The 18524-nt window shown below is 40.3% G+C and overlaps 2 protein-coding genes and 2 long non-coding RNA genes across 6 annotated transcripts; all 4 read left to right on the plus strand.

Annotated features, from left to right (window-relative positions):
* Positions 1-5050: 5050 nt before the first annotated feature.
* LOC119325598 (transcription factor MYB3R-5-like) lies at positions 5051-7003 on the plus strand. Its single transcript, XM_037599332.1, has 7 exons — positions 5051-5316; positions 5448-5508; positions 5669-5766; positions 5905-6010; positions 6161-6208; positions 6289-6356; positions 6533-7003. Exons 1-5 carry the CDS (start codon positions 5282-5284, stop codon positions 6167-6169), a joined length of 309 nt encoding a protein of 102 aa, XP_037455229.1. The 5' UTR covers positions 5051-5281; the 3' UTR covers positions 6170-6208; positions 6289-6356; positions 6533-7003.
* A 197-nt stretch (positions 7004-7200) lies between these two features.
* LOC119325644 lies at positions 7201-7819 on the plus strand. Its single transcript, XR_005157616.1, has 3 exons — positions 7201-7397; positions 7529-7589; positions 7750-7819. It is a non-coding gene; the product is annotated as an uncharacterized LOC119325644 (long non-coding RNA).
* A 175-nt stretch (positions 7820-7994) lies between these two features.
* On the plus strand, positions 7995-9027 carry LOC119325636. The gene is made up of 4 exons (XR_005157612.1): positions 7995-8091; positions 8242-8289; positions 8370-8437; positions 8614-9027. It is a non-coding gene; the product is annotated as an uncharacterized LOC119325636 (long non-coding RNA).
* Positions 9028-9216: 189 nt separating this feature from the next.
* On the plus strand, positions 9217-12890 carry LOC119325609 (transcription factor MYB3R-5-like). Of its 3 annotated transcripts, XM_037599342.1 has the most exons (6): positions 9217-9482; positions 9614-9674; positions 9835-9932; positions 10071-10176; positions 10327-10374; positions 10455-10521. In XM_037599342.1, the coding sequence occupies exons 1-5, from the start codon at positions 9448-9450 to the stop codon at positions 10333-10335; spliced, it is 309 nt and encodes a 102-aa protein (XP_037455239.1). In that variant the 5' UTR covers positions 9217-9447; the 3' UTR covers positions 10336-10374; positions 10455-10521. The 3 variants fall into 3 exon arrangements, 1 of the variants encoding a protein (XP_037455239.1); XR_005157602.1 differs by lacking the exons at positions 9217-9482; positions 9614-9674; positions 9835-9932; ... (1 more) ...; positions 10327-10374; positions 10455-10521 and adding exons at positions 11918-12008; positions 12174-12252; positions 12402-12449; positions 12530-12597; positions 12774-12890; XR_005157603.1 differs by lacking the exons at positions 9217-9482; positions 9614-9674; positions 9835-9932; ... (1 more) ...; positions 10327-10374; positions 10455-10521 and adding exons at positions 11918-12008; positions 12191-12252; positions 12402-12449; positions 12530-12597; positions 12774-12890.
* The last annotated feature ends 5634 nt before the right edge of the window (positions 12891-18524 follow it).

The following is an 18524-nucleotide window of genomic DNA, read 5'->3' on the forward strand; positions in this document are numbered from 1 at the left end:
CCCTTTCCTTTGGACAAAAATTTCAACAAACCTATAACGTGGACATGTGCTGCTTGTTTTCATGTGATGATGGTGATCTAGTTGACTAGCCCAACTCTTATGCTCTGACATTTGTTAATCCCCAGTTAGTGTGCTTGAAAAATTATTGCTTGTCATGTTAAATTTTATGGCATCAACTCGGTATTGTGATTAGTGACCTAGTACTCTGTATTTGTTTAGTGTAGACAGCTAACTTCTTTTTTCTTATTTTTTTAGTGATATGCGTGTTCTGCTATGTCTTATGTTGATAGTATATTCTTTATTATTATTATTCATGTCCAGTCACTGGAATAATGCTTTTCTTGATTTTCCTAGACTTTGTGACAATTAATTTATAGTGCGATCATTGAGTTTCTGACATCCTATTGCATAAAATTCTGTTGTAATGTTTGTTGGATCATTGAGTAGTTAATATTGATTCTGAGCTTGTTGGATCATTGAACTTCTGCGTGCGCTTCTGTTATCTGAGGGACACTCATGATCCCGCATTTTGTGTGTGCGGCGGAGCGATGAACGATTACGTTTTGCGTTCCTGCGTTTTGTGTTCGCCGTCTGGTTTTGAATTTGGATTACGGAGACGGGGAGAGGCCAGAGTAAGGTCAGTTTCAGATCGGTTCCGTCGCTGCGTTGATCGTCGGCGATTTCCAGACCTCAAACGCATGCGCCCTTGTGATACTCTAATTTGGCTCGTGGTCGTTACGGTTGTTCTTACGTTCTTGAATAACCCCATCTTATTCGCAGAGATGGTGTGATTCGTTATGGTTCTTCTGATGGTTGCTTATGTTCTTTCGAATTGGGTTCTTCTTGTAATGCTTTGCCTATGTTCCCAATGTCTGTCTTTCTAATTGGCTGCTTATGTTCTTTCGAATTGGGTTCTTCTTACGGGGATGCGTTCAGAGGTGCAAACCATGTAGGCCGTGGTGTGTTTATACTATCTATGGTGTGTTCTACACTATCTGATGTGGAACGTAGAAATATTGATATCACTTCTGTGCTAGTATACTAGATATGGTGTGTTTCATCCAAGTTAACCACATCTCTTACAAATTTTCCTTGGAGTGATTGATGTCTTGATGAATATAATCATTTATGCTAACTTGGTATTGGTAGTTCCTGAGGTAACACACCAGTACTTGTTTAGTGCAGACAATTGACTATTCTTTTTTCTGAACTTTTTTGTGATATGTGTGTTATGTGGATATCATATTCTAATGCTTTTCTAAGTATTCAAGGTACAGACTTGTGGATCTGGACATGTCACATTTGCTCTTTATTGGGTTGCTAAGGACACTGAACAGTTTGGCTGGGCCACTGCACGGCCTGGCTAATCAGGTTCACTTGATTTTATGTGTAGTTGATGTTCTCTGCCACATCATGCTCAATTTGTGCTTCCCAAATGGATCTCCTGGAACAAATTGTTCATAACAAATGAACAAAGCAGAACTTGTGGCTATGCTATTTACCCACTTGCTTTTGCACATAATGTTAAGAAGAAGAGAAACATATGCCCTGTTATTTTAAAATGCTGTATTTACTGTTTTGATGCGCATAAACTGAGAATAGTCACCATATACTGCAGGAAGTGTTGCTATGAATCAAATCTATAATGAAACAGACTGGGAGTAACATCACAACCGACCAACTTAAAGAATATGTATGGAAGACACTGGAGAGTGGAAAGGTAGCTTATCTCAAATCAAGTTATATCTATTCAATTATCAAGCACTAATTATTGCTCAAGGACTATAGTTTTATAAATACCTCGTGATCTTGTTTGCGAGTAGAGAAAATAATGCAATATAGGGAATTACAGTTGCCACTCATTTTATGCTCACATGGGTTGCATTGTAGAAACCTAAATATCTATGTATACCTTCGTGCATCATGTCCCTCTTATGCACCGCATTTCAGAAATCTAAATATCTATGTCTTCTTTTGTGTTACTGTTTGGTAGTTCCTGTTGAAGTTGCAATTTATAATGTCTTGTGGGATTAAACTTTGTTAAGCTGCTGAAAACAGACACCGAAATTAGCCATTAATGATCAGTATGATTTCTATTTATTGCAATCATGTCAAAAGGTCTTAGCTATTCATATTTCTAGGTATTAGCTACCATCAAAGTAAACAAAGAATAAGTGTGCTCATTTTAATTTTATAATCCCTCCCCAGACCCCACCTTGTGTGGGACTTCTATGCACTGGGTCTGTCCTTTACCTAGTATTGAAAGATTATGTAGACCGAAATTGGTTAGTTTATACCTGTGTAGAAAAATGTGCAAAGAATGCCTGCATCATGCTTGTCATCTTGTGGAAGAAATCATCCAGTGAATTTACTGATGTCTGGTTGCATCCATAGGTTGTTCCTGGCTATGGTCATGGAGTTCTACGTAATACAGACCCAAGATACTCGTGCCAAAGGGGGTTTACATTGAAATATTTACCCGACCCAAGATACTCATGCCGAAGGGAGTTCACATTGAAATATTTACCCGAGGACCCACTTTTCCAACTGGTTAGTTAGAATCCTTCATCTAACTGTATGGTTTCTCTTCGGTTCGACAGTCTCAGTGGAACATATATTATTCCCTTTCAGGAATGAAGATCTGAATCACCCTCACCCCTCTAGAGAAATCAATTTACTCATTCAAGTTCTAGAATTTCCTTATAATTTTCTGGGTTTACTTCAATTTTGCATGTATTAGCTTTCTCTTTGTGCCCCTATCTATCCTTGTTTCTTGTGTGCAAGCGCTTCATTCTGTGTGTGTGACTGTGTGTGGCTTGACTTTATGTGTGTGGCTTGATTATGTGTGTGGCTTAATTGTGTGTGTGGCTTGACTGTGTGTATGGGCTTGACTGTGTGTGTGAGATTGTGTGTGGCTTGATGGTGAATATGTGTGTGGCTTGACTGTGTGTGTGTGGCTTGACTATGTGTGTGACTGTGTGTGAATATTGCATTTGCTTGACGGTGTGGTTTGTATAAGTTGTGTTTTATATGTCAGGATTGATTGTTGTTTGTTGAATTTGAACAGATCCAACACTATTCTTTTTTCTGAACTTTTTTGTGATTATGTCTTATGTGGATACCATACTCTTTTTTGTATTATTGTTGTCCAGTCACTGGAATAACACTTTTCTAAGTATTTAAGGTACAGCCATGTAGATCTAGACATGATGCTAATGGGTTGGGTTTGCATATAATGCAGGTATATTTACGTTCTTTACATTTTGCGACAGTCCCAAAACTTTTATTTAGCCAAATTTTGCTACTTCTATTTTTAGATGCGCTGTATCCATAACTACCTATTGGCACCTGATATTTGTGCTCAAAATGCAGTATGGACCAACAAAATGGTCTCATTGCAAGGTGGACACACTGGTTATGTGAAGAACTGATTGGTAAATATGAAGCTGATTTTGAATTCATACATACAGAGAGAAGCTTGGACTATTGAGGAGGAACATGCACTGATTAATGCCCATAGGGTATATGGGAATAGATGGGAAGAAATAGCAAAAGTTTTTCCTAGAAGGTACCGTCAAACAACTTGCATCTTATTGGGATAATGTAGCCTAGCCTTGGCCCTCTTTGTTACCAGATTCCTAGCCCCTGTCACTTCCTCATTCTTTCCTGCACATCATAACGTGTACCACACATTTGAACGTTGCAGGAATCGGGTACTTCTATTTGTTCTTAGGTTCTTCTCACCTATAGCTAAAGTCAAAGACGACAAAACCAAGTGGATTATTGGAGTTACAAGATACACAAAATCATCGGTAAGTTTCTATCCTTCCAAATGGCCGGATTATGAATTTTGATCAGTTTGCCTGACTTGTTTTAAACTGAATCCTTGATTCCTTGATAACTTTGATCATGAACTGATTCCCAAATATTTTTGACTCATATGATGCTTATTACATCACAGGTCATCTAAATCTTCTTTTCTAATATGACTGTTGGTGCTGCTCATGAGGTAAGCTACTTTTCTTGCTTTCAAGAATAAATCATTTACATTGTGGTCACTCACATTTTAAGTTGCTCATGCCATTTCCGGCTAGCCACCGGCTTGGAAGGGATGAGAGGCAATCACTGTTGTCAACTTGAAACGTATAATTTTTTAGGTATGAATGGCTTACCTTAGCCAGATTTTCTATAAGAATTTTGCTCATGTTACATGCCTTGCTTTCTCTAGTAAGTAGAACAAGAACACATTTAACTTTTCTTTTCTGTTCATAGTCCTACAAACTTGTGGGTAGTGTCGAAGATAATCGCTTAATCAACCTCTAATCGTTTTCAGGAACGAAGATCTGAATCACCCTCCCGCCTCGAGAGAAATCAGTTTAGTCATTCAGGTTCTGGTATTTCTTTATAGCTTTCTGAGTTTACTTTGGTCTTTCATGTATTTGCTTTCTGTTTGTGCCCCTATCTATTTCTGTTCTTGTGTGCAAGCGCTCCATTCTGTGTGTGTCCGACTTTGTGTGGCTTGATTCTCTTGTGTGTGTGGCTTGACTGTCTGTGTGTGTCACTGTGTGTTTGACTGTGTGTGAATATTGCATTTGACTGTGATGCGTTACTATGTTTGACTCTGTGTGTGTGATTGTGTGAATATTGTGCATTTGACTGTGATGTGTGACTGTGTGAGTATTGTATTTTGACAATGACTGTGTGTGGCTTGACTGTGTGTGTGTGGCTTGTATGCTTTGCTGAATGATTGGTTGTTGTGGCTTAACACTGCCTCTGCCGGTCCCAAGCCCGGATGTGAAAATGTGGAGGGAGTCTGTTTCTCGTGTGCAAGTGCTACATTATGTGTGTGACCATGTGTGTGATGTGTTCGTATCTATGTCTAATTCTTTTGTCTTGATTGTGTGCCGGATGTGAAAATGTGGAGGGAGTCTGTTTCTCGTGTGCAAGTGCTACATTATGTGTGTGACCATGTGTGTGATGTGTTCGTATCTATGTCTAATTCTTTTGTCTTGATTGTGTGCAAGTGATTGATTGGGTGTGTGCTTGCGTGACCATGCGTGTATTGCATTTGCTTGACGGTGTGGTTTGTATAACTTGTGTTTTATATGTGAGGATTGATTGTTGTTTGTTGAATTTGAACAGATCTAACACTATTCTTTTTTCTAAACTTTTTTGTGATTATGTCTTATGTGGATACCATACTCTTTTTTGTATTATTGTTGTCCAGTCACTGGAATAACGCTTTTCTAAGTATTTAAGGTACAACCATGTAGATCTAGACATGATGCTGATGGGTTGGCTTTGCATACAATGCAGGTATATTCACGTTCTTTACATTTTATAACAGTCCCAAAACTTTTATTTAGTCAAATTTTGCTACTTCTGGTTTTAGATGCGCTGTATCCATAACTACCTATTGGCACCTGATATTTGTGCTCAAAATGCAGTATGGACCAACAAAATGGTCTCATTGCAAGGTGGACATATAGGCAAGAAATGTCAAGAGAGGTACTCTTTTGATTGTTTTATTTTTATGGTTTATGGATTATATTTTGCATTTCCCCCTTTGTGCAAGACAAACAGGGAATGTTTACTAATTTAGAAACACACTGGTTATGTGAAGAGCTGATTGCTAAATATGAAGCTGATTTTGAATTCATACATACAGAGAGAAGCTTGGACTATTGAGGAGGAATCTGCACTGATTAATGCCCATCGGGTATATGGGAATAGATGGGCAGAAATAGCAGAAGTTCTTCCTAGAAGGTACCGTCAAACAACTTGCATCTTGTTGGGATAATGTAGCCTAGCCTTGGCCCTCTTTGTTACCAGATTCCTAGCCCCTGCCACTTCCTCATTCTTTCCTGCACATCATAACGTGTACCACACATTTGAACATTGCAGGAATCGGATACTTCTATTTGTTCTTAGGTTCTTCTCACCTATAGCTAAAGTCAAAGACGACAAAACCAAGTGGATTATTGTTGTTACAAGATACACAAAATCATCGGTAAGTTTCTATCCTTTCAAATGGCCAGATTATGAATTTTGATCAGCTTGTTTGACTTGTTTTAAACTGAATCCTTGATTCCTTGATAACTTTGATCATGAACTGATTCCCAAGTATTTTTTGACTCATATGATGCTTATTACATCACAGGTCATCTAAATCTTTTTTTCTAATATGACTGTTGGTGCTGCTCATGAGGTAAGCTACTTTTCTTGCTTTCAAGAATAAATCATTTACATTGTGGTCACTCACATTTTAAGTTGCTCATGCCATTTCAGGCTAGCCACCGGCTTGGAAGGGATGAGAGGCAATCACTGTTGTCAACTTGAAACGTATAATTTTTTAGGTATGAATGGCTTACCTTAGCCAGATTTTCTATAAGAATTTTGCTCATGTTACATGCCTTGCTTCCTCTAGTAAGTAGAACAAGAACACATTTAACTTTTCTTTTCTGTTCATAGTCCTACAAACTTGTGGGTAGTGTTGAAGATAATCGCTTAATCAACCTCTAATCGTTTTCAGGAACGAAGATCTGAATCACCCTCCCGCCTCGAGAGAAATCAGTTTAGTCATTCAGGTTCTGGTATTTCTTTATAGCTTTCTGAGTTTACTTTGGTCTTTCATGTATTTGCTTTCTGTTTGTGCCCCTATCTATTTCTGTTCTTGTGTGCAAGCGCTCCATTCTGTGTGTGTCCGACTTTGTGTGGCTTGATTCTCTTGTGTGTGTGGCTTGACTGTCTGTGTGTGTCACTGTGTGTTTGACTGTGTGTGAATATTGCATTTGACTGTGATGCGTTACTATGTTTGACTCTGTGTGTGTGATTGTGTGAATATTGTGCATTTGACTGTGATGTGTGACTGTGTGAGTATTGTATTTTGACAATGACTGTGTGGCTTGACTGTGTGTGTGTGGCTTGTATGCTTTGCTGAATGATTGGTTGTTGTGGCTTAACACTGCCTCTGCCGGTCCCAAGCCCGGATGTGAAAATGTGGAGGGAGTCTGTTTCTCGTGTGCAAGTGCTACATTATGTGTGTGACCATGTGTGTGATGTGTTCGTATCTATGTCTAATTCTTTTGTCTTGATTGTGTGCAAGTGATTGATTGGGTGTGTGCTTGCGTGACCATGCGTGTATTGCATTTGCTTGACGGTGTGGTTTGTATAACTTGTGTTTTATATATGAGGATTGATTGTTGTTTGTTGAATTTGAACAGATCTAACACTATTCTTTTTTCTAAACTTTTTTGTGATTATGTCTTATGTGGATACCATACTCTTTTTTGTATTATTGTTGTCCAGTCACTGGAATAACGCTTTTCTAAGTATTTAAGGTACAACCATGTAGATCTAGACATGATGCTGATGGGTTGGCTTTGCATACAATGCAGGTATATTCACGTTCTTTACATTTTATAACAGTCCCAAAACTTTTATTTAGTCAAATTTTGCTACTTCTGGTTTTAGATGCGCTGTATCCATAACTACCTATTGGCACCTGATATTTGTGCTCAAAATGCAGTATGGACCAACAAAATGGTCTCATTGCAAGGTGGACATATAGGCAAGAAATGTCAAGAGAGGTACTCTTTTGATTGTTTTATTTTTATGGTTTATGGATTATATTTTGCATTTCCCCCTTTGTGCAAGACAAACAGGGAATGTTTACTAATTTAGAAACACACTGGTTATGTGAAGAGCTGATTGCTAAATATGAAGCTGATTTTGAATTCATACATACAGAGAGAAGCTTGGACTATTGAGGAGGAATCTGCACTGATTAATGCCCATCGGGTATATGGGAATATATGGGCAGAAATAGCAGAAGTTCTTCCTAGAAGGTACCGTCAAACAACTTGCATCTTGTTGGGATAATGTAGCCTAGCCTTGGCCCTCTTTGTTACCAGATTCCTAGCCCCTGCCACTTCCTCATTCTTTCCTGCACATCATAACGTGTACCACACATTTGAACATTGCAGGAATCGGATATTTCTATTTGTTCTTAGGTTCTTCTCACCTATAGCTAAAGTCAAAGACGACAAAACCAAGTGGATTATTGTTGTTACAAGATACACAAAATCATCGGTAAGTTTCTATCCTTTCAAATGGCCAGATTATGAATTTTGATCAGCTTGTTTGACTTGTTTTAAACTGAATCCTTGATTCCTTGATAACTTTGATCATGAACTGATTCCCAAGTATTTTTTGACTCATATGATGCTTATTACATCACAGGTCATCTAAATCTTTTTTTCTAATATGACTGTTGGTGCTGCTCATGAGGTAAGCTACTTTTCTTGCTTTCAAGAATAAATCATTTACATTGTGGTCACTCACATTTTAAGTTGCTCATGCCATTTCAGGCTAGCCACCGGCTTGGAAGGGATGAGAGGCAATCACTGTTGTCAACTTGAAACGTATAATTTTTTAGGTATGAATGGCTTACCTTAGCCAGATTTTCTATAAGAATTTTGCTCATGTTACATGCCTTGCTTTCTCTAGTAAGTAGAACAAGAACACATTTAACTTTTCTTTTCTGTTCATAGTCCTACAAACTTGTGGGTAGTGTTGAAGATAATCGCTTAATCAACCTCTAATCGTTTTCAGGAACGAAGATCTGAATCACCCTCCCGCCTCGAGAGAAATCAGTTTAGTCATTCAGGTTCTGGTATTTCTTTATAGCTTTCTGAGTTTACTTTGGTCTTTCATGTATTTGCTTTCTGTTTGTGCCCCTATCTATTTCTTTTCTTGTGTGCAAGCGCTCCATTCTGTGTGTGTCCGACTTTGTGTGGCTTGATTCTCTTGTGTGTGTGGCTTGACTGTCTGTGTGTGTCACTGTGTGTTTGACTGTGTGTGAATATTGCATTTGACTGTGATGCGTTACTATGTTTGACTCTGTGTGTGTGATTGTGTGAATATTGTGCATTTGACTGTGATGTGTGACTGTGTGAGTATTGTATTTTGACAATGACTGTGTGTGGCTTGACTGTGTGTGTGTGTGGCTTGTATGCTTTGCTGAATGATTGGTTGTTGTGGCTTAACACTGCCTCTGCCGGTCCCAAGCCCGGATGTGAAAATGTGGGGGGAGTCTGTTTCTCGTGTGCAAGTGCTACATTATGTGTGTGACCATGTGTGTGATGTGTTCGTATCTATGTCTAATTCTTTTGTCTTGATTGTGTGCAAGTGATTGATTGGGTGTGTGCTTGCGTGACCATGCGTGTATTGCATTTGCTTGACGGTGTGGTTTGTATAACTTGTGTTTTATATGTGAGGATTGATTGTTGTTTGTTGAATTTGAACAGATCTAACACTATTCTTTTTTCTAAACTTTTTTGTGATTATGTCTTATGTGGATACCATACTCTTTTTTGTATTATTGTTGTCCAGTCACTGGAATAACGCTTTTCTAAGTATTTAAGGTACAACCATGTAGATCTAGACATGATGCTGATGGGTTGGCTTTGCATACAATGCAGGTATATTCACGTTCTTTACATTTTATAACAGTCCCAAAACTTTTATTTAGTCAAATTTTGCTACTTCTGGTTTTAGATGCGCTGTATCCATAACTACCTATTGGCACCTGATATTTGTGCTCAAAATGCAGTATGGACCAACAAAATGGTCTCATTGCAAGGTGGACATATAGGCAAGAAATGTCAAGAGAGGTACTCTTTTGATTGTTTTATTTTTATGGTTTATGGATTATATTTTGCATTTCCTCCTTTGTGCAAGACAAACAAGGAATGTTTACTAATTTAGAAACACACTGGTTATGTGAAGAGCTGATTGCTAAATATGAAGCTGATTTTGAATTCATACATACAGAGAGAAGCTTGGACTATTGAGGAGGAATCTGCACTGATTAATGCCCATCGGGTATATGGGAATAGATGGGCAGAAATAGCAGAAGTTCTTCCTAGAAGGTACCGTCAAACAACTTGCATCTTATTGGGATAATGTAGCCTAGCCTTGGCCCTCTTTGTTACCAGATTCCTAGCCCCTGCCACTTCCTCATTCTTTCCTGCACATCATAACATGTACCACACATTTGAACATTGCAGGAATCGGGTACTTCTATTTGTTCTTAGGTTCTTCTCACCTATAGCTAAAGTCAAAGACGACAAAACCAAGTGGATTATTGTTGTTACAAGATACACAAAATCATCGGTAAGTTTCTATCCTTTCAAATGGCCAGATTATGAATTTTGATCAGTTTGTTTGACTTGTTTTAAACTGAATCCTTGATTCCTTGATAACTTTGATCATGAACTGATTCCCAAGTATTTTTTGACTCATATGATGCTTATTACATCACAGGTCATCTAAATCTTTTTTTCTAATATGACTGTTGGTGCTGCTCATGAGGTAAGCTACTTTTCTTGCTTTCAAGAATAAATCATTTACATTGTGGTCACTCACATTTTAAGTTGCTCATGCCATTTCAGGCTAGCAGCCACCGGCTTGGAAGCGATGAGAGGCAATCACTGTTGTCAACTTGAAATGTATAATTTTTTAGGTATGAATGGCTTACCTTTGCCAGATTTTCTATAAGAATTTTGCTCATGGTACATGCCTTGCTTTCTCTAGTAAGTAGAACAAGAACACATTTAACTTTTCTTTTCTGTTCATAGTCCTACAAACTTGTGGGTAGTGTTGAAGATAATCGCTTAATCAACCTCTAATCGTTTTCAGGAATGAAGATCTGAATCACCCTCGCCTCGAGAGGAATCAGTTTAGTCATTCAGGTTCTGGTATTTCTTTATATCTTTCCGAGTTTACTTCGGTCTTTCATGTATTTGTTTTCTGTTTGTGCCCCTATCTATTTCTGTTTCTTGTGTGCAAGCACTCCATTCTTTGTGTCCGACTATGTGTGGCTTGACTCTTGTGTGTGTGGCTTGACTGTCTGTGTGTGTCACTGTGTGTTTGACTGTGTGTGAATATTGCATTTGACCGTGATGCGTTACTGTGTGTTTGACTGTGTGTGTGTGATTGTGTGAGTATTGTGCATTTGACTGTGATGTGTGACTGTGTGAGTATTGTATTTTGACAATGACTGTGTGTGGCTTGACTGTGTGTGTGTGGCTTGTATGCTTTGCTGAATGATTGGTTGTTGTGGCCTAACACTGCCTCTGCCGGTCCCAAGCCCGGATGTAAAAATGTGGAGCGAGTCTGGTTCTTGTGTGCAAGTGCTACATTGTGTGTGTGACTGTGTGTGTGATGTGTCCGTATCTATGTCTGTTTCTTTTGTCTTGATTGTGTGCAAGTGTTTGATTGAGTGTGTGCTTGTGTGACCATGCGTGTATTGCATTTGCTTGACGGTGTGGTTTGTATAACTTGTGTTTTATATGTCAAGATTGATTGTTGTTTGTTGAATTTGAACAGATCTAACACTATTCTTTTTTCTAAACTTTTTTGTGATTATGTCTTATGTGGATACCATACTCTTTTTTGTATTATTGTTGTCCAGTCACTGGAATAACGCTTTTCTAAGTATTTAAGGAACATCCATGTAGATCTAGACATAATGCTGATGGGTTGGGTTTGATGGGTTGGGTTTGCATAGAATGCATGCATATTTACGTTCTTTACATTTTGCGACAGTCCCAAAACTTTTATTTAACCAAATTTTGCTACTTCTGTTTTTAGATGCGCTGTATCCATAACTACCGATTGGCACCTGATATTTGTGCTCAAAATGTAGTATGAACCAACAAAATGGTCTCATTGCAATGCCAATAGATGTACTCTTTTGATTGTTTTATTTTTATGGTTTATCGATTATATTTTGCATTTCCCCCTTTGTGCAAGACAAACAGGGAATGTTTACTAATTTAGAAACACACTGGTTATGTGAAGAGCTGATTGGTAAATATGAAGCTGATTTTGAATTCATACATACATAGAGAAGCTTGGACTATTGAGGAGGAACATGCACTGATTAATGCCCATCGGGTATATGGGAATAGATGGGCAGAAATAGCAAAAGTTCTTCCTAGAAGGTACCGTCAAACAACTTGCATCTTATTGGGATAATGTAGCCTAGCCTTGGCCCTCTTTGTTACCAGATTCCTAGCCCCTGCCACTTCCTCATTCTTTCCTGCACATCATAACGTGTACCACACATTTGAACATTGCAGAAATCGGGTACTTCTATTTGTTCTTAGGTTCTTCTCACCTATAGCTAAAGTCAAAGACGACAAAACCAAGTGGATTATTGGAGTTACAAGATACACAAAATCATCGGTAAGTTTCTATCCTTTCAAATGGCCGGATTATGAATTTTGATCAGTTTGCCTGACTTGTTTTAAACTGAATCCTTGATTCCTTGATAACTTTGATCATAAACTGATTCCCAAATATTTTTGACTCATATGATGCTTATTACATCACAGGTCATCTAAATCTTCTTTTCTAATATGACTGTTGGTGCTGCTCATGAGGTAAGCTACTGTTCTTGCTTTCAAGAATAAATCATTTACATTGTGGTCACTCACATTTTAAGTTGCTCATGCCATTTCAGGCTAGCCACCGGCTTGGAAGGGATGAGAGGCAATCACTGTTGTCAACTTGAAACGTATAATTTTTTAGGTATGAATGGCTTACCTTAGCCAGATTTTCTATAAGAATTTTGCTCATGTTACATGCATTGCTTTCTCTAGTAAGTAGAACAAGAACACATTTAACTTTTCTTTTCTGTTCATAGTCCTACAAACTTGTGGGTAGTGTTGAAGATAATCGCTTAATCAACCTCTAATCGTTTTCAGGAATGAAGATCTGAATCACCCTCCCGCCTCGAGAGAAATCAGTTTAGTCATTCAGGTTCTGGTATTTCTTTATATCTTTCCGAGTTTACTTCGGTCTTTCATGTATTTGTTTTCTGTTTGTGCCCCTATCTATTTCTGTTTCTTGTGTGCAAGCGCTCCATTCTTTGTGTCCGACTATGTGTGGCTTGACTCGTGTGTGTGGCTTGACTGTCTGTGTGTGTCACTGTGTGTTTGACTGTGTGTGAATATTGCATTTGACTGTGATGCGTTACTGTGTGTTTGACTCTGTGTGTGTGATTGTGTGAATATTGTGCATTTGACTATGATGTGTGACTGTGTGAGTATTGTATTTTGACAATGATTGTGTGTGGCTTGACTTTGTGTGTGTGGCTTGTATGCTTTGCTGAATAATTGGTTGTTGTGGCTTAACACTGCCTCTGCCGGTCCCAAGCCCGGATGTGAAAATGTGGAGGGAGTCTGTTTCTTGTGTGCAAGTGCTACATTGTGTGTGTGACTGTGTGTGTGTGATGTGTCCGTATCTATGTCTGTTTCTTTTGTCTTGATTGTGTGCAAGTGTTTGATTAGGTGTGTGCTTGTGTGACCATGCGTGTATTGCATTTGCTTGACGGTGTGGTTTGTATAACTTGTGTTTTATATGTCAGGATTGATTGTTGTTTGTTGAATTTGAACAGATCTAACACTATTCTTTTTTCTAAACTTTTTTGTGATTTTGTCTTATGTGGATACCATACTCTTTTTTGTATTATTGTTGTCCAACCACTGGAATAACGCTTTTCTAAGTATTTAAGGTACATCCATTTAGATCTAGACATGATGCTGATGGGTTGGGTTTGCATACAATGCAGGTATATTTACGTTGTTTACATTTTGCGACAGTCCAAAACTTTTATTTAGCCAAATTTTGCTACTTCTGTTTTTAGATGCGCTGTATCCATAACTACCTATTGGCACCTGATATTTGTGCTCAAATTGCAGTATGGACCAACAAAATGGTCTCATTGCAAGGTGGACACACTGGTTATGTGAAGAGCTGATTGGTAAATATGAAGCTTATTTTGAATTCATACATACAGAGAGAAGCTTGGACTATTGAGGAGGAACATGCACTGATTAATGCCCATCGGGTATATGGGAATAGATGGGCAGAAATAGCAAAAGTTCTTTCTAGAAGGTACCGTCAAACAACTTGCATCTTATTGGGATAATGTAGCCTAGCCTTGGCCCTCTTTGTTACCAGATTCCTAGCCCCTGCCACTTCCTCATTCTTTCCTGCACATCATAACGTGTACCACACATTTGAATATTGCAGGAATCGGGTACTTCTATTTGTTCTTAGGTTCTTCTCACCTATAGCTAAAGTCAAAGACGACAAAACCAAGTGGATTATTGGAGTTACAAGATACACAAAATCATCGGTAAGTTTCTATCCTTTCAAATGGCCGGATTATGAATTTTGATCAGTTTGTCTGACTTGTTTTGAACTGAATCCTTGATTCCTTGATAACTTTGATCATAAACTGATTCTCAAGTATTTTTGACTCATATGATGCTTATTACATCACAGGTCATCTAGATCTTCTTTTCTAATATGACTGTTGTTGCTGCTCATGAGGTAAGATACTTTTCTTGCTTTCAAGAATAAATCATTTACATTGTGGTCACTCACATTTTAAGTTGCTCATGCCATTTCAGGCTAGCCACCGGCTTGGAAGCGATGAGAGGCAATCACTGTTGTCAACTTGAAACGTATAATTTTTTAGGTATGAATGGCTTACCTTAGCCAGATTTTCTGTAAGAATTTTGTTCATGTTACATGCCTTGCTTTCTCTAGTAAGTAGAACAAGAACACATTTAACTTTTATTTTCTGTTCATAGTCCTACAATCTTGTGGGTAGTGTTGAAGATAATCGCTTGATCAACCTAATCGAGCTCTAATCGTTTTCAGGAACGAAGATCTGAATCACCCTCCCGCCTCGAGAGAAATCAGTTTGGTCATTCATGTTCTGGTATTTCTTTGTAGCTTTCTGAGTTTACTTCGGTCTTTCATGTATTTGCTTTCTGTTTGTGCCCCTATATATTTCTGTTTCTTGTGTGCAAGCGCTCCATTCTGTGTGTGTCCGACTTTGTGTGGCTTGACTCTCTTGTGTGTGTGGCTTGACTATCTGTGTGTGTCATTGTGTGTTTGACTGTGTGTGAATATTGCATTTGACAGTGATGCGTTACTGTGTGTTTGACTGTGTGTGTGTGATTGTGTGAATATTGTGCATTTGACTGCGATGTGTGACTGTGTGAGTATTGTATTTTGACAATGATTGTGTGTGGCTTGACTGTGTCTGTGTGGCTTGTATGCTTTGCTGAATGATTCGTTGTTGTGGCTTAACACTGCCTCTGCCGGTCCCAAGCCCGGATGTGAAAATGTGGAGGGAGTCTGTTTTTGGTGTGCAAGTGCTACGTTGTGTGTGTGACTGTGTGTGTGATGTGTCCGTATCTATGTCTGTTTCTTTTGTCTTGATTGTGTGCAAGTGCTTGATTAAGCTGATGAGCCATACAATGAAGCTATGGGAGAGAGTCATTGAGCACCGCTTAAGAAGAATGACAAGCGTGACCAAAAATCAGTTTGGTTTCATGCCTGGGAGGTCGACCATGGAAGCCATTTTCTTGGTACGACAACTTATGGAGAGATATAGGGAGCATAAGAAGGACTTGCATATGGTGTTCATTGACTTGGAGAAGGCCTATGATAAGATACCGCGGAATGTCATGTGGTGGGCCTTGGAGAAACACAAAGTCCCAACAAAGTACATTACCCTCATCAAGGACATGTACAATAATGTTGTGACAAGTGTTCGAACAAGTGATGTCGACACCGATGACTTCCCGATTAAGATAGGACTGCATCAGGGGTCAGCTTTGAGCCCTTATCTTTTTGCATTGGTGATGGATGAGGTCACAAGGGGTATACAAGGAGATATCCCATGGTGTATGCTCTTTGCGGATGATGTGGTGCTAGTTGACGATAGTCGGACGGGGGTAAATAGGAAGTTAGAGTTATGGAGACAAACCTTGGAATCGAAAGGGTTTAGGCTTAGTAGAACTAAAACCGAGTACATGATGTGCGGTTTCAGTACTACTAGCTGTGAGGAGGAGGAGGTTAGCCTTGATGGTCAGGTGGTACCTCGGAAGGACACCTTTTGGTATTTGGGGTCAATGTTGCAGGAGGATGGGGGTATTGATGAAGATGTGAACCATCGAATCAAAGCCGGATGGATGAAGTGGCGCCAAGCTTCTGGCATTCTCTGTGACAAGAGAGTGCCACAAAAGCTAAAAGGCAAGTTCTACAGGACGGCGGTTCGACCCGCAATGTTGTATGGCGGAGATGCGTATGTTGAGATGGATGTGTGGCCACGCAAGTTCTACAGGGGTCGTCGTCGACGGTGGCGTCTGGCTCCTGGACTCCAGCATCTGGTTGCGACAACCATAAAGAAAGGAAAGGGGGAATAAGGGGGGAGAAAGCAACCGTGAGTACTCATCCAAAGTACTCGCAAGCAAGGATCTACACTACATATGCATGGGTATATGTGTAAAGGGCCATATCGGTGGACTGAACTGCAGAATGCTAGAATAAGAGGGGGATAGCTAATCCTGTCGAAGACTACGCTTCTGGCAGCCTCCGTCTTGCAGCATGTAGAAGAGAGTAGATTGAAGTCCTCCAAGTAGCATCTCCAAGTAGCATCTCCAGTAGCATCGCATAGCATAATCCTACCCGGCGATCCTCCCCTCGTCGCCCTATGGAAAAGCGATCACCGGGTTGTCTGTGGAACTTGGAAGGGTGTATTTTATTAAGTATCCGATTCTAGTTGTCATAAGGTCAAGGTACAACTCCAAGTCGTCCTGTTACCGAAGATCACGGCTATTCGAATAGATCAACTTCCCTGCAGGGGTGCACCAACTTACCCAACACGTTTGATCCCATTTGGCCGAACACACTTTCCTGGTCATGCCCGGCCGCGGAAGATCAACACGTCGCAGCCCCACCTAGGCTCAACAGAGAGGTCAGCACGCCGGTCTAAACCTAGGCGCCCAGGGTTCTGGGCCCATCACCCTGAACACACCTGCACGTTGCGAGGGCGGCCGAAAGCAGACCTAGCCTAGTGGTGTTCCAGTCCAATTCGGCGCGCGCCACTCAATCGCTGACGTCACGAAGTGCTTCGGCTGATACCACGACGCTGAGTGCCCATATCTTTCCCACGTAGTTGGTTAGTGCGTATAGGCTCGTAGCCAACTCAGATCAAATACCAAGATCTCGTTAAGCGTGTGAAATATCTGCAAACGCCGAACAGGGCCAGGCCCACCTCTCTCCTAGGCGGTCTCAACCTGCCCTGTCGCTCCGCCTCAAAGATCCACTCGCGGGTGCTCCACCAGCCGACCCGACTTTAGTCTCCACATGTATCATGTATAAAGTATATAGTATATACCCGTGATCACCTCCCGAGTGATCACGGCCCGATAGTATAGCACAGCAGACGGACAAGAATGTAGGGCCACAGATGGAAATACTAGCATCCTATACTAAGCAAGTAGGATTGCAGGTAAAGGTAACAACAGTAGTAACAAGGACATGCTATGCATCAGGATAGGTATAACAGAAAGCAGTAACATGCTACACTACTCTAATGCAAGCAGTATAGAGTAGAATAGGTGATATCTGGTGATCAAGGGGGGGGGGCTTGCCTGGTTGCTCTGGCAAGAAGGACGAGTCACCAACACCGTAGTCGAACTGGGGGTTGCCGGTAGTCTCGGGGTCTATCGGAAAGAAGTAACGGAGAGGGAACACAATAAATAACAGAGCAATCAAAGCATCACAAAGCGTAACAAGACAATACGCGGTGTTCGGTGTGCCCTAACGCGGTAGTAGGTGATACCGGTGAAGGGGGGAAAACATCCGGGAAGTATTCCCGGTGTTTCGTGTTTTCTGACAGATGAACCGGAGGAGGAAAGTTGCGGGTTTGATATGTTAGGGGTGTGTGGTGGACGAACAGGCTACGTATCCGGGTTCGTCTCGTCGTTTTGAGCAACTTTCATATTGAAAATATTTTAATCCGAGTTACGGATTAAAAGATATGATTTTCTAAAGATTTTATTAATTTCTGGAATTTAATTAAATATTTAATTAATTCGAAAATGATTTAATGACAACAGCATGATGTCATGCTGACATCAGCAGTCAACAGAGTTGACTGGTCAACCTGACTTGTGGGTCCCATTCGTCATTGACTGATTAGTCTAATTAGGGTTTAATTAAACTATCTACTTAATTAGATTAATTAATCATGATTAATTAACTTAATTAATTCATCAACTATTTTAATTATTAATCAATTATTAATTAATTAATTAATTATATATTTATTTTTATTTCGTTTTTTTAAAAAACGTTTTGGAGTGGGGCCATTGTCATAGGGCCACTGGAGCCTATGCGGGCGTGCGGGTTACGGGCGCCACCCGAACGGGTGACGGCCCGAGTGGGCGTGCGGGCAGCGGGCGCAGCGCCCGTCGGGATGGACCCGGGGCGACGCTGCGGGCACTCGGCGTCCCATGGCGAAGATGCGCGGGGCGGAGCGGAGCACGGTCGCGGGCGGCGACGAGCGCCGACGCAGGGCCGTATCAGGGAGGCGACAACGCGAGCAGAGGCGGCGGGAGCAGCGGGTGCACATGGCCGCGGCCAGGGTC

Source organism: Triticum dicoccoides, chromosome 1B (genome assembly GCF_002162155.2).
Source record: "Triticum dicoccoides isolate Atlit2015 ecotype Zavitan chromosome 1B, WEW_v2.0, whole genome shotgun sequence".
In the NCBI taxonomy this organism is placed as follows: domain Eukaryota; kingdom Viridiplantae; phylum Streptophyta; class Magnoliopsida; order Poales; family Poaceae; genus Triticum; species Triticum dicoccoides.

Bases quoted from the DNA above. Each gene is read 5' to 3' on its own strand.
- LOC119325598 (XM_037599332.1), top strand. From the start codon at position 5,282: ATGATGCTGATGGGTTGGCTTTGCATACAATGCAG. The intron at 5,317-5,447 runs GTATATTCACGT...CTCAAAATGCAG, and splicing joins TGGCTTTGCATACAATGCAG to TATGGACCAACAAAATGGTC. The intron at 5,767-5,904 runs GTACCGTCAAAC...TGAACATTGCAG, and splicing joins GCAGAAGTTCTTCCTAGAAG to GAATCGGATACTTCTATTTG.
- LOC119325609 (XM_037599342.1), top strand. From the start codon at position 9,448: ATGATGCTGATGGGTTGGCTTTGCATACAATGCAG. The intron at 9,483-9,613 runs GTATATTCACGT...CTCAAAATGCAG, and splicing joins TGGCTTTGCATACAATGCAG to TATGGACCAACAAAATGGTC. The intron at 9,675-9,834 runs GTACTCTTTTGA...TCATACATACAG, and splicing joins GGCAAGAAATGTCAAGAGAG to AGAGAAGCTTGGACTATTGA.